Consider the following 13,086-nt stretch of genomic DNA (forward strand, 5'->3'; position numbering starts at 1 on the left):
TAGAGACAACTGACAGCATGCTATAGGGATTAATAAATTCTTTAGGTCTTTAGAGATTTTCAGTTATAGTAGTCAACCAGTGATAGAATGTTGCTGCTGCTGTTATTATTATTCTCCAAATAGAGCAAAGCATTTTTAACCATAATTGGTTAATTATTCTTCGATATTGCTTCCCCAAATAAAAGCTTGTGTGGTCTCTTGCTTAAATCTTAAGTTCTGGAGGATTGATTAGTTGAGTCTTATGTGCTGTGGATATGTGACTTTGAAATCATAAAAGAGCTCTTTTGTGTTCCTGTGGAAAATGCTTCAGGTTCAATATATATTCGATCCTAAAAAAGCCTGGTTTCATATCAAAACAGGTTATCCAAAGTTTACTGGAAGCATTTTAACTCTGTGTTGACAGCTCCTGCTTGAAATAGCTATGTTACAAGGCCAGAATAGCATTGAAATACTGGTAATAAGTCTGGAAAAAAAAAGGAATCTGAACTCAAAACTGAGCATTTCAGCTGGAGACAATTTGAATTTAAAAGCTTTGGAATTGTTTTTCCTTTTTCTCAAGAATGGTTGAAAGAAGGCCCTAAACCAAACTTATTTTGCTATAATCCTTCCATCTAAAGCATTTCCCATGAAGATCATTAAAGAAATTTCTACAAAGGCTTGCAGAGTTTAAAAATTAAATTTATCCAATTTAATTTCCAGACATCCTATTATACTCAGCAATTTGGCAATACTCTTTCCCTCACAAACCTATTTTATTTAATAAAATTTTAATATTTATATATTATATATTTTATAGTTATCAGTGATGGCATCATTAATGTGTGTGAGGCCAAATTATTTATTTAAGCATCTGCCAGGAACTGTCTTATGTATTGTGCAGATAGTAAAACAGAAGCTATACTACAAAAGGGAAATAAAATACTAAAGGCAGTGTGAATGAATAGAAAGGAAAAGAAAATTACACTTTGAAATGAAAGACAGAATCAGATTGGTGACATTTTTCTTACTGCACTAGTGAGAAAATGACTTTTTTTGTAATTTGTATCTTTAGTTAGTATTTTAATTTTTTTCAGATTTTTTTGTAAGATTAAAGATTTTTGTTAGAAAAAATAAAAGGTACTATTTTTTTAAAAAAAAAAATCCTCTAGCTTTACAGCCCTACAGCTTTTACAGTTATTTTAAATTAAAATAACCAAACTACTTAAAGTCAACATCAACTCCAACTATTTAATATCACAGTGGGAGGGAGGGAGATTTTGAGTAAACTGGCTAAATGGCAGATTTAAATAAAAAACAATGGCTACAGCAACAAGGAAAGGTTTTGTTCTTTCTTTCTGTCCAAATTTGCTCCTTCTTTTTCCTTCTTGCTCTTCGTTGTAATCTGTTCTACCACATGGTCTCTGCTTCCTCTCCTTTAGGCAGCCTAAACATAGGCCTGTAGATTATAATTATGACAGGAAACCCAAGGAAGGGCAGGTCGGATGATGGCCTATCTGACTTCCACATGTACTTCCCGCTTTTTTAGACAGAAGAAAGTAGGTCTTCATCTGGTTTATTCCTGGCGTTCAGCCAAGGAACATGCTTTTTAAAACAGACATTTTATGTATTACTGTCTGTGTGTTTCTTATTGTCATTTTTATTTCTATTGACAGTGGCTACTATGGGAAGGAAATAAAATTAGTCAGCGAAAGAATGAAAGCCTTAGACATTGAAAATCCTACTCCTGCAGAAATCCATCATGACTCTGACTTAGGCAGTGAAAGCAACAGTGATGCTGAGCAGGAGTTTGTTTCTTCTGTTCTACAAGAGAATCTTTCAAATGCAGAGAAATTGGCCAGGAAGCCCCTCAAGAGCATCCTCAAAAAAAGTTCTACCAAGAGAGCCGAATCCAAGCTCATCACCCCAGAGGATACGCTTGATGAGACTTCAACCCAACTAAGCAAAGGCACATCAGAGGGTAATATTCAGGGGGAAGAAGCTTGCCATTCTCAAAATGTTCTTGAAAATGTACAGGTCTCTGAAAATCTTGGAAATAACACTAGCTGCTCCCAAGTAGTGTTTCTGGGAGTGAGCCAAAAGGGGGCAGACCAATTTAAAAGGTTACTTGCTCAATCAAAACTGTCTGTCAGAAGTCCAGCAGACTCCCTTGCAGCCAAAGATAGCTTGTTAGAGAGCCTTTGGAAGACATTTACTGAATGGAGGAGTGAAGAGACGTTAAAGTTTCTCCATGGCTCTCGCAGCACCTCTGTTCATCTACTGCAGCACATCCAGCCAAATGACTGTGAGAAGGAAGAGCTTGATGAAGATGATTTGGAAAATGCCAGTAGCGGTGAAGCTGTATCCCCAAAAGACACTTTAAACAGCCTAGATCAGTCTTTGCCTTTCCAGGACTCTAGGACAGCATCCAAACCGTTACCGAGCTTTGAAAATTTAAAAAAAGAGACCTTACAGTTGGAATTAAAGGTGAGCGAATTTTACAAAGGAAAGTTCACTGCCATCGAAGAAGAGGATTTGGCAATGCAATCAGAAAGGGAACAGCAGAATGGGAAGTCTCAAGTAAGTATCCTGAAAATAAAGGAAGTGGTTATAATGTCAACCTTCAGGTGTTGGGCCCAAGCTGAATGGAGTTCCTCCCTGGAGGAATACAATATGAATCTCGGTTCTGGTTGCCTGTTATTGTTTTCAGTTGTATTTTGGGGGAGGGGGAGGGGGTTTGGTTTATGATTGGATGCTGCTCAAATTGAGCTTGAGGTTGTAATGCAAATTTTTAAAAGATTTTTTTTTTATCCATCTTTATCTTTATTATTTTTTATAAATAACTCAAGGTAATTATAAAAAAAATGAAGAAGGTACTTAATACTCCTTCCTTCTCTTATTTTCATTACAACAAGAACGCTATGAGATAGGTTGCGCTAAGAAAAAGTGACTGGCCCTAAGTTACACAGCTGGCTTTCACATCTAAGACAGGCCTGGAACTCTCAGTCTCTTGGTTTCTAGGCAAACACCTTAACCCGCTAGATCAAACTGGCTTTTGTTTTTATTTCTCCAGGAAGAGCAAATTTATGAGTTCTTGAAGGATAAAAGCTTTTTTGTTTGCCATTGTTCAAATAAATTATTTTACCTCACAATTATTCAATGTCTTCTATATTCACTTTGGTTTATGATTCACCAAAGACGATCTTAGTATATTTTGCCAACACAGGTACCATTTTAACCTATTTGTTATAACCTTTCAGTGTTATATTCTCTATATCATATTTGTGCTATTTTTACACTATTTAGGACAATGAACAGTGGAGTCCCATTTTGCCCCTTGTGGATTCTAAAGCTCAGCAGCAAATACGGATCCGGATTGTGCTTGAAAAACTGCAAAAAACGTAAGCATCTTTTTGCATCAGCTGTTGATATATATATATATACATATATGTTCAAAAAACTAAATATACAGAAACAGTTAACTTGGAAGGGATAATATGCTTCATTGCCATTAATTGTAATGTATCAACCCATCTTAAAAACATTTTTAATAACTGTAAAATGAAATCATGGTTTGCTTAATAAATCTTTATTAATACTATGTGCAACCATGAACACGTGTTGATGTTTTGCTAATCAAGTTGCTAGCTTCTTCAGGTTAGATTTGAATCCTGGATTGTTTCATTTTGTTATAGCTAAATTCAAAATCCTGATTTATTCCTCATTGGTTTTGTATTCCATACATTTCTTCTGTATACCCCACAAAAGAAAACAAATGTGGAATTTTGAGAATGTGTAAGAAAGAATTATTCTTTGTTCAGCAAAGAAATAATTCCTTATACATTAGTCAAATGCATGTCTTTGTGATAGTTAGAGAGATGACAAAATTTTACCTGACATCTGATGAAGTGTAAAGGAAATATGATTAATGACATATATGAAACTTCATTTGGAATTTAAGTGAAGTACATATTCTAATACTTTTAACTAAGTTTGCTTTGTTTTTCTCTCTCCCTCTGTGTTTCAGTTTACCTGCTGTTTTGGGCCCGCTTAAGATTCCTTTTGGTGATGTTTATAGTGAACTGAGAAATCTTGTAAAAACATTTAGGTAAATATAAAATAATATAAAAGAATCTCAAGGTTTAACTTATTAAGCAATGACAGATTGATGCTTGCTAAAGAAAATGTGGCTGAAGAATTAGAATCCTACAATTCAAATAATAGATCACATTGTCTGACCAATTTTCTTAAGGCAGCATAGCTTGAAATTAAACATAATATTCCTAAACTTTTTATCTAGTATATGGAAAACTTAAAATCTTGTGTTGTTAGTGATGTGCAGTACAGATTCTGGCTTTACAAAGCAAAATTTAGTAAACTTGAGATTTGTCTCACGTTTCATTCTATATTTTAAAATATTTACTTGATGGTTCTGGGCTCCACAGAATTTATTTCTGGGCTCCACAGAATATAATAGAACTGGAGAAAGTGCGTACAAGGTTTTGAATTGCCTGTCTTTAAGAAAAGACTATAAGGGTTGGGTCACATTAGCTTGGAAGTAGGTGCTGGAGGACTAACAGTTCTGCTTTCTGAGGGTTGTTTTTTTTTGTCCTCTAGTTCTTCAGATTGTTCATTTCTTTCACTAGTGACCTGCTTGCCTGCTACTATACTTTTCTCCTGCCTTCTCGGGGAAGGAAAGACCGGTATTTTAGTCCTTATGAAGTGATTAAATTCAAAACTGTAGCAACCATTTGCTAAAGAAAGAGAAAAAAGAATTAAACTATCCTGCCTATCGAACAGGAAAGTAAAATTAAAAAGAATTAGACCTGGAAAACTTTTTCAGGTGAAATTCAAGAAATGTCCTATTGTATGACATAAAACACAGAGTCATTTCTGGGGGAATGGAGGCAGCGGGGGAAGCCGTTTCAGCTTTAAAACATAAAGTGTTTAAAAAAAATGTGGTAAACTCAGCAGCAGCAATTTTCAGCTCCATCAGTTTTTAAAGGAGCACAAAATTTCATCTTCTGATCTGCACCATTTCATTCAGTCACTGGAAAGTACACTAAAGAGTTCTCTGGAGACATTATAGGATAGTTATAGTTCTTTAGCCAAGTCCCTCAGTGCCTGTATGCTTTTGTTACACAAACCGAGATGTCAAATAATCTCCAGGGTTGTCTTGAGTGTTCTGCTGGAAAAATGATGTGGAAGGAGGTGAAAAGACAACATTGAAATCCTGGCTGAATACAGAAGTTGGCAAATATGATTTTGGTTGTTGCTATTTAAATGCATTTAAATACTTATAAATGCTATTGGAAGGGACAGCCTTTTGGAATCAAGCAATGTTTTTCTGGTTAAAGGTTTAATTTGCATGAAGTTTTAATTGGGAAATGGAACGAATGCTTTGCTGCAATAAATCATGGATTGATGTTACGTATTCACTGAGACAGAATTGTCAATATTTAAACCTTATAAGTACTTTACTAACATACTTCTTTTAGTTGCTGACTGCCAAATTGATTGAATTAGCACATCTGCCTTGGGAAAGGGCGTGTTTGTCTGCTCAATCCTTGCCCTTTCCAGTGTGGCCTTCTTGGTATCTTTCAAATATATGGATTACAGTTCCCAGAATTCCCAACAGATTGACCAGGGGTCACACTGAGTGAGAATTCTAAGGGCAGTTCTGTAATTCAGCACAGCTGCAGAACATTTTGTTGGGGAAGTAGTCCAAATCTTCTCCCTTTTCAGATAACTAGATTTTAAGAAAGCTTTTTTTAAAGTATTTCTATTCTGCTTTTCTCCATGATGATAGGGCACAGATTGTTGGCAAAAAAAACCCTAAATGCATAAGAAGATTCTTTGAAAGACAACATAGTTTTATGAGGCCTGAAGGAATGATGAAAAAGTACACTCCTTCAATTGTAGATTAACATTCTTCCGTTTATAATCTTAGCCTACAACTTTCATTATTTTCAGGTCTGCACAGTTAGTGATAGTTTGGCTTCTAATTGATAAAGTGTACGCTATCTCTAAGACATCAATATGGACAGGTTGCTTTAGATAATGATGCTGCCGTGTTATCCACAACAAGGCTGTTGCAACTGCTACAACTCTTTGAAGCTCCTATGTAAACAACAGGAGGAGCCAAAATGTACTGCTTAGCAACCAACTCTAGGTAGCTCCAGTTGTGTTTGTCCTTGGAAAAATCCCTCTCTCCCTTCCTGAGAGTAAAGATCTGGTAGGGATGAGGGGAACACAATTGTGGAAGTGCTTCACTTTTTAGACCATACATGAACTTAATGCAAAAGGAACAAAATGTACCAAGAGTAAAGCTCTCAGTTTCTGTTGCACATGGACTTTATATGCAAACACATGTTTTTTAAAAAAGTATAAAAATAAATATGTTGAGATGGGGTATCTTTTCTTAGACCCAATGTATCTTAGTACTTGATAACACGTTGATAAAATCAATCAGACTATGGAAAATGAAAGGGAGGTCCATTATACTCAAACATTTTTTTTGTTGATATGTTTCCATTTTGGCATAGTTTAGAAACTTCCAAGAACATTCCACACACCCTCACGTTTTGTGTCTTTCATTTTTACATATAAAAAAAAAATAATCTGTGGTTTTATCTGACATAACAAAAACATACGCATTTCTAAAATTGGTGGATTTTTTTTTTAAATAAAGATAATCCTTTACTTATGACCACAATTGAGCCCAAAATTTATATTGTTAAATGAGAAATTTGTGAGTAGAGTAGAGTAGGGTAGAGTAGAGTAGAACAGAACAGAATACTTTATTGGCCAAGTGTGATTGGACGCACAAGGATTTTGTCTTGGTGCAAATGCTCTCAGTGTACATAAAAGAAAAGATACATTCGTCAAGAATCACAAGGAACAACACTTAATAATAGTCATAGAGTACAATAAACAATCAAATCATACTAGGAAACAATATAAATCGTAAGGATGCAAATGACAAAGTTACAGTCATACTGTCACAAGTGGGTGGGGATGGGTGATAAGAAGTGATGAGAAGATTAATAGTAATGCAGACTTTGTAAATAGTTGGACAGTGTTGAGGGAATTACTTGTTTAGCAGAGTGATGGCTTTCGGAGGAAAACTGTCCTTGTGTCTAGTTGTTCTGGTGTGCAGTGCTCTATAGCATCGTTTTGAGGGTAGGAGTTGAAACAGTTTATGTCCGGGATGTGAGGGGTCTGTAAATATTTTCACCTCTTTTTGATTCGTCCAGTATACAGGTCCTCAGTTGAAGTCAGGTTGGTGGTAATTGTTTTTTCTACAGTCCTAATTACTCTCTGAAGTCTGTGTCTGTCTTGTTGAGTTGCAGAACCAACAAGTTTGTGAGTTTTGCCCCATTTTACGACTTTTCTTGTCACATTTGTTAAGCAAATCACTGCAGTTGTTAAATTAGTAACACGTTTGCTACTAATTTAGTAAATTTAAATTTACTTAATTTAACACTTAACACTGTTGATAAGTGAATCTGGTTTCCACATTAACTTTGCTGGTCAGAAGATCGCAAAAGTGGATCACGTGATGCCGGGGACAATGCAACCATCATAAATATCCAGTTGTCAAATCACATCACCGTGGAGATGCAAATCACATGACCGTGGAGATACTCCAGTGGTCATAAGTGTGAAAAGTGGTCATAAGTCACTTTTTTCAATGTTGTAGCTTCTAATGGTCACTAAATGAACTGTTGTAAGTCAAGGACTGTATTGTGTTTTAAAAGAGCATTATCTGCAGAAAAGCCAAAGGAGTACAGTAGTGAACCTGTTCTGCATAGCATATACTCCTGACTAATTCTTTTTCTCTTCTGAAACCTCAGCTTCAGTGCACCTTATTTTTCAAAGGCGATTGCCCCCCCCCCACCTCTCTTTCTCTCTCTAAGTCTAAAAGGTTTCATGCTTGTGGATTACTTGCTTCAGACCATCAGGGCTTTTGTAGGATGCTTGTGCAAATTTCATCCGGGACAGAAATTGTAGCCAAAAAGCTTTTGACCGGGAGAGTCCTAACTCCTTCTCCAGCCTAGTGATAGCTTAGCTCACTATCTGCTACTATATTCAGTTCCACTGAGCACATTATGGATGTCTCCGGGCTTCCTCTGCTATAAGTACCATATTGATGGCAACAACTGGTGTTCAGACCTTGCCAATCAATACTGACATTTAATAAGAGTTAATTGACACAAACAACCGCTTCTTGGAGTTGGGACACAACCATGATTCCTTCTTGATCCATGATCAGTAATGGCTCCCTTGTAGGGCATTGAAACAAAGGTGCTTTCCTCTCTCCTGTCTAACAGAGTTCTTTCTCCCCAGTGATTTGAGGCCTGTCTCTTCCATCTCATCTCATCTCATCAGGGCAGCTTAACTGGAAAGTTACATATGAATTGCTTGTCAGGATGATTCTGTCAGGCATCTTGTCTTAAGTGTTTACTCCTGTCATCAGTGTTTAATCTAGACCTTCATCCTTTGTTTCTGTCGGTAACTCAACAAACTAAAAGAGCCGTTTAGCAAGTACCAACTATGTCAGCTGCATATAGAGTAGATCTCTTTATCTCTTTTAAAGATTCATGCAAATCCTCTTTAGTCCAGCATCAGTTACTTCCTGAAACTGCAGATAGAATACTTGATTTCATCACTTAGGTATAGAAGAGCAAGAATGTTCTAACTAAGGATTCTCTACTGCCCAGAGGAGATGTGGGGATGGGAAATGTGGGGATTAAATCTCAATTGTAATGTCGGGATGATATCAATTAGCAGAAGATTGTTATTGATTGCAGTCCTACTCATTTTATTATTTTTGCAACCTGGTAAAAAGTAGGATGTCATTTGAGGTTTCTGTTACAGATATAAGTGTCAGTAAGATCCACTAGTCCAGTTCTTAAAAATCTAGGGCTAAGTTCAGGTCCTGTGCTACGCTGCTTTTTAAAAATCAACTTAACTGAATGCCATAAAAGACACAGAAAAGGTAACTTATTGTGCTAAGTAACACCTAAACAAAGTATATTGGGTATATAAGCTATATAAACTATAGTAATACTTTAGCTATGTTAATGCTATATACAAATTATTAATTTAGGGCATTGAATTTATTGTAAACCACATGACTTGTTCTCCCTTTTAACAAATAAACTTGTCTGAGTAAGAAATCAGAAGAATTCTGAAGCTGTATAATTATTTTTAGAAAATATGAAAGTCATCTATCACAGATACTATACATGGGAATTCAGTATTGAATACACTTCTAGGAATGAAATAGTTTCCAATTCAGCATACATTATATGCATTTTTAATGAAATTTCTTGGTATGCACTTGGTGGTGCAGTGGTTAGAATCCAGCATTGCAGGCTACTTACTTCTTCTGACTGCCAGCTGACTGCAATTTGGCAATTCAATTTTCACCATGCTCAAGGTTGACTCAGCCTTTCATCCTTTCATCCAGGTCAATATTACAATATTACATCAGTCAAAAATAATGACTAGATTACCAATACATGCTCATTTTCCATAAATAACTAGTATTGTTAACAAAACATAATGTATTTTGAAATTATTTCTTTTTGTCATTGTCTACGTTATTTGCTTCTAATCGCATGAGACCTGAATGTACCAATAAGGCAAAAGTCTTCCAGTTACATACTTAATATAGCCCAAATTCTGAAGGATTTTTTACTTTGTTATTCTTCAGTATAAGGATGGGGAGTCTGTAGACTTTTAGATATTCCTGAACAGCACGGATACTTTTAACACCAATTAAGAGAACCCATGCTGCTTCTGTGTTCGTCCTTCTTGGCTCTGAAAACCGAGTGTTCTTCATTCAGTCTATTAAATGCAGCAGCCCATATGATTTTGTGCAGACTCCGGTGTGCACATGTATCACCTCTCCTGCGGGAGCTGCATTGGCTGCTGATTTGCTTCCAGGTGCAATTCAAGGTGCTGGTTGTTACCTTTAAAGCCCTTCATGGCTTGGGACCAGGTTATCTGAGGGACCGTCTCTTGCCGGTCACATCTACCCAACCCATCAGAGCGGGGAGGCAGGGAATGCTGTGGATCCCATCCCTGAGGGAGATACACCTGGTGGGACCCAGAAGAAGCACCTTCTCTGTGGTGGCTCCCTCTCTCTGGAACATCATTCTCCCAGAGATTAGAACGGCCCCCACTCTAATACTCTTCCAGAAGGTGCTGAAGACCTCGTTCTGTCAGCTGGTCTGGAGAACCCAGAGTGGAATGGAGCCCATTAAATGGCTCTTGTGATCTGCTGTCGCCAGGGCAGGGGGTGGGGGAGTGATTTTATTATGATTTTATTATTATATTAATTTATTTGATTATTTTTATTCTTTTAAATGTGGTTTTTATATTCTGTAAGCCGCCTTGGGCAAATAGGCGGCAATGTAAATTTAATAAATACATAAATAATAAGGCTTCTAGAAACTTTTTATCCCAAATAGAAATACACCCAGTGATTTGTGATGTTCAGCACCAACTGTTCCTCAGGTGTCTGAGCATGCATGTGGAAAGACAGAATCAAAACCTATTGAGCCATATAATTTGTTGAACAGACATGGGCTCATTTACTGTCTCAAGCTAGCTGATCTTGAAATAAAGAATGTTTTGATCAGGAGAGAGGAGACAAGGAAGCTACATGTTACGGTATCTGCCTTTGCTTTGAAGGAAGACAAATGTATTCAGCAAGCATACTAAATGAATAAATACAAGTAAAGAAGGACATTGGGTACTGTAGAACGGGGACATTTGCCTTTGAGATTTCTTCTGATATGGGGAGTGGAAAGAGAGGCCTATGTATGATCTATAGCAAGTTAAACTAGTTTGATCCTGCCTTTAATCCTGTTTAAAGTAATTTGGTATACATCAGGAGTCTTCAACTTGACAGCTTTAAGACTTGTGGACTTCAACTCCCAGAATTCCTTCTCCAGTCAGGTTAGCTCAGGAATTCTGGGAGTTGAAGTCCACAAGTCTTAAACTTGCCAAGTTTGAAGACCCTTGGTATACATCAGTACATCAGGATATCAGACATAGACATGTTTTTTTATTGTTGCATTCCAGGTTTTACTATTTGATAGCTATTGAGCCATTCTGCTCTAATAATTTCAGAAATGCAAGAATTGCTAATGTTGACTTTTCTCCCCCCAGGTTGACAAATACAAATATAATCCACAAAGCTCCAGTATGGACCTTAATTACCATTGTGCTATTATCTATGTAAGTATTCAATTGGATTCCTTGAAATATAGTGACCCTACCTTATTCTTTCCCTTATATGAATTACCACATTCTTAATTTACCTAATGTTAGTTTTCTTTTGATGGCAGTTGAAAAAAATATGTTAGAGTGTGACAGAACTGAAGAAATGACAAACCTATATGTAATATAATTGATGTATAAAACAAAAGATGAAGACTAGTATTTGGAATATACCAACTTTCCTAGGAAACCTGACACCTGAAGAAAAGCACAGTAACTTACTATAGGCATTAACTTCCACCTAGGCCTCCAGAACTAAAGCTCCAAACAAGTCTGTTCTGTCTATTGTCATCTTCAAATATATATCACAATATCTTGCAACTTACTGCTAACACATGATTGCAAAATTAGAACTAACCAGTTGAGAACAAAATTCGATTGAAACCAATTGGCTGTAGTCTCTGCAGGGGAGTCAGAACAGGCAAGATGGTGGTTGTGGCTGTGCAACCCAAGCCCTAATCTTTTTGTATGCACATTGACATCATACACTGCTATTGGTTACACTGCTAGACGTTTGCATGGTTAGATCAGGGGTCCCCAACCCCTGGTCTGTGGACCGGCACCCAGTCCGCAGTATGCTAGAAATTGGGCCGCGCAAACAAGCGAAGCCCCATCTGCAGAATGCAGGCAGCATGCAAAACCACCACGTCCCCCTCAATCCACAGAAAGACCTCTCTCCACGGAACCAGTCCTCGGTATTCAAAAGGTTAGGGGCCGCTGTGCTAAAGCAGTGTGCGTGGTTGTTTTGTGTGGGGACAGGAGGTGTCAAAACAGGCAAGGTGGCAGGTCTAGAGCATATTCTGCTCTAATAGCATAATGAGAGGAAATTTAAATAGCAATTGTATTTCTGCCTGCCTAGAACGACATAATAAGAGATGCAAGTACAGAAAGCATAACAAAAACATTCTGCTTCTTTTTTACAGATTGCATCCCTAACGTTAAATATTGGGAGGAAAGGTTTTCGAGAATCAAAAAGCATTTAGTAAAATTTTAGAATTCTTTGCATTACTTTTTTTCCACTAAGAATTATTGGTAGATTTTTATAGATATAAAACATCAAGTAGTCGTTGTCTGGTTGTCAGTTCTAATTACTAGCAAAAATTATTTTAGAAATTCCTTATTGCTGTAATATTGATTTTCCTCCTTTAAGATTTATATGAACCAATGAAATCTATAGAATAGTGGGCCAGCCATTCATATATCAAGAAATGTAGCAAATCAAATTCCTGGCATCCCTAGAACTGCACTTATTTTGATCTTGCTTTAGTCTGACACATTTTTCTGCCTTTTTTATCCCAGGAAAGGCAATACTAGTAGGCATTAGAGCAGGCTTCAATGAGCCTTACATCAGTGTCACACTAGCTAGATATTGCTCAAATGATTCATTAAATCAGAACACAGAAAATAACTTTACTTGAATGCCTTGATATAAATTTTTTATCAGCTGTAAGAACAAATCTTTTGTCTCTTCTTCTGTACACTTTTCTGATTGAGTTTCTAATGTGGGAAAAAGATCCTATAAATTTTTCAAGTACATCTTCGGTTAATAAAAGTGTGCTGGATTTCTTCACAAACATGTATGTCTTGGTGATGAATTGTAAATGCTTTAAAGGGCTACACTTCCTAAGGACAGATAACCCTTGTTCCCAAATTAATGAACTAAAGGCAGTATTGTCTTGCTGCAGCTTTCTCTGTGTAGCAACAATGCTAAATAGCATTGTTGCTAGCACCAAATTTAAAACAGAAACGGCTGTAAAAGTCTGACTCACAGACGAACACAATACAGAAGCCTGATGATGGCAGATGAGATTCCGC

The 13,086-nt window shown here is 36.7% G+C and overlaps 1 protein-coding gene across 1 annotated transcript in view; it reads left to right on the forward strand.

Moving 5' to 3' along the window:
• Nucleotides 1-13,086, forward strand: part of RPAP2 (RNA polymerase II associated protein 2) — a 45,575-nt gene that overhangs the window by 11,797 nt on the left and 20,692 nt on the right. The window contains exons 8-11 of the mRNA XM_026700322.2: nucleotides 1,653-2,556; nucleotides 3,283-3,377; nucleotides 4,004-4,084; nucleotides 11,161-11,229. Of these exons, the coding sequence (XP_026556107.2) occupies nucleotides 1,653-2,556; nucleotides 3,283-3,377; nucleotides 4,004-4,084; nucleotides 11,161-11,229 (1,149 nt within the window). The remainder of the gene's footprint in view (nucleotides 1-1,652; nucleotides 2,557-3,282; nucleotides 3,378-4,003; nucleotides 4,085-11,160; nucleotides 11,230-13,086) is intronic.

The sequence above is a fragment of the Pseudonaja textilis genome, chromosome 3 (assembly GCF_049901715.1).
Source record: "Pseudonaja textilis isolate UNSWEBS1 chromosome 3, rPseTex1.2, whole genome shotgun sequence".
Classification (NCBI taxonomy): Eukaryota; Metazoa; Chordata; class Lepidosauria; order Squamata; family Elapidae; genus Pseudonaja; species Pseudonaja textilis.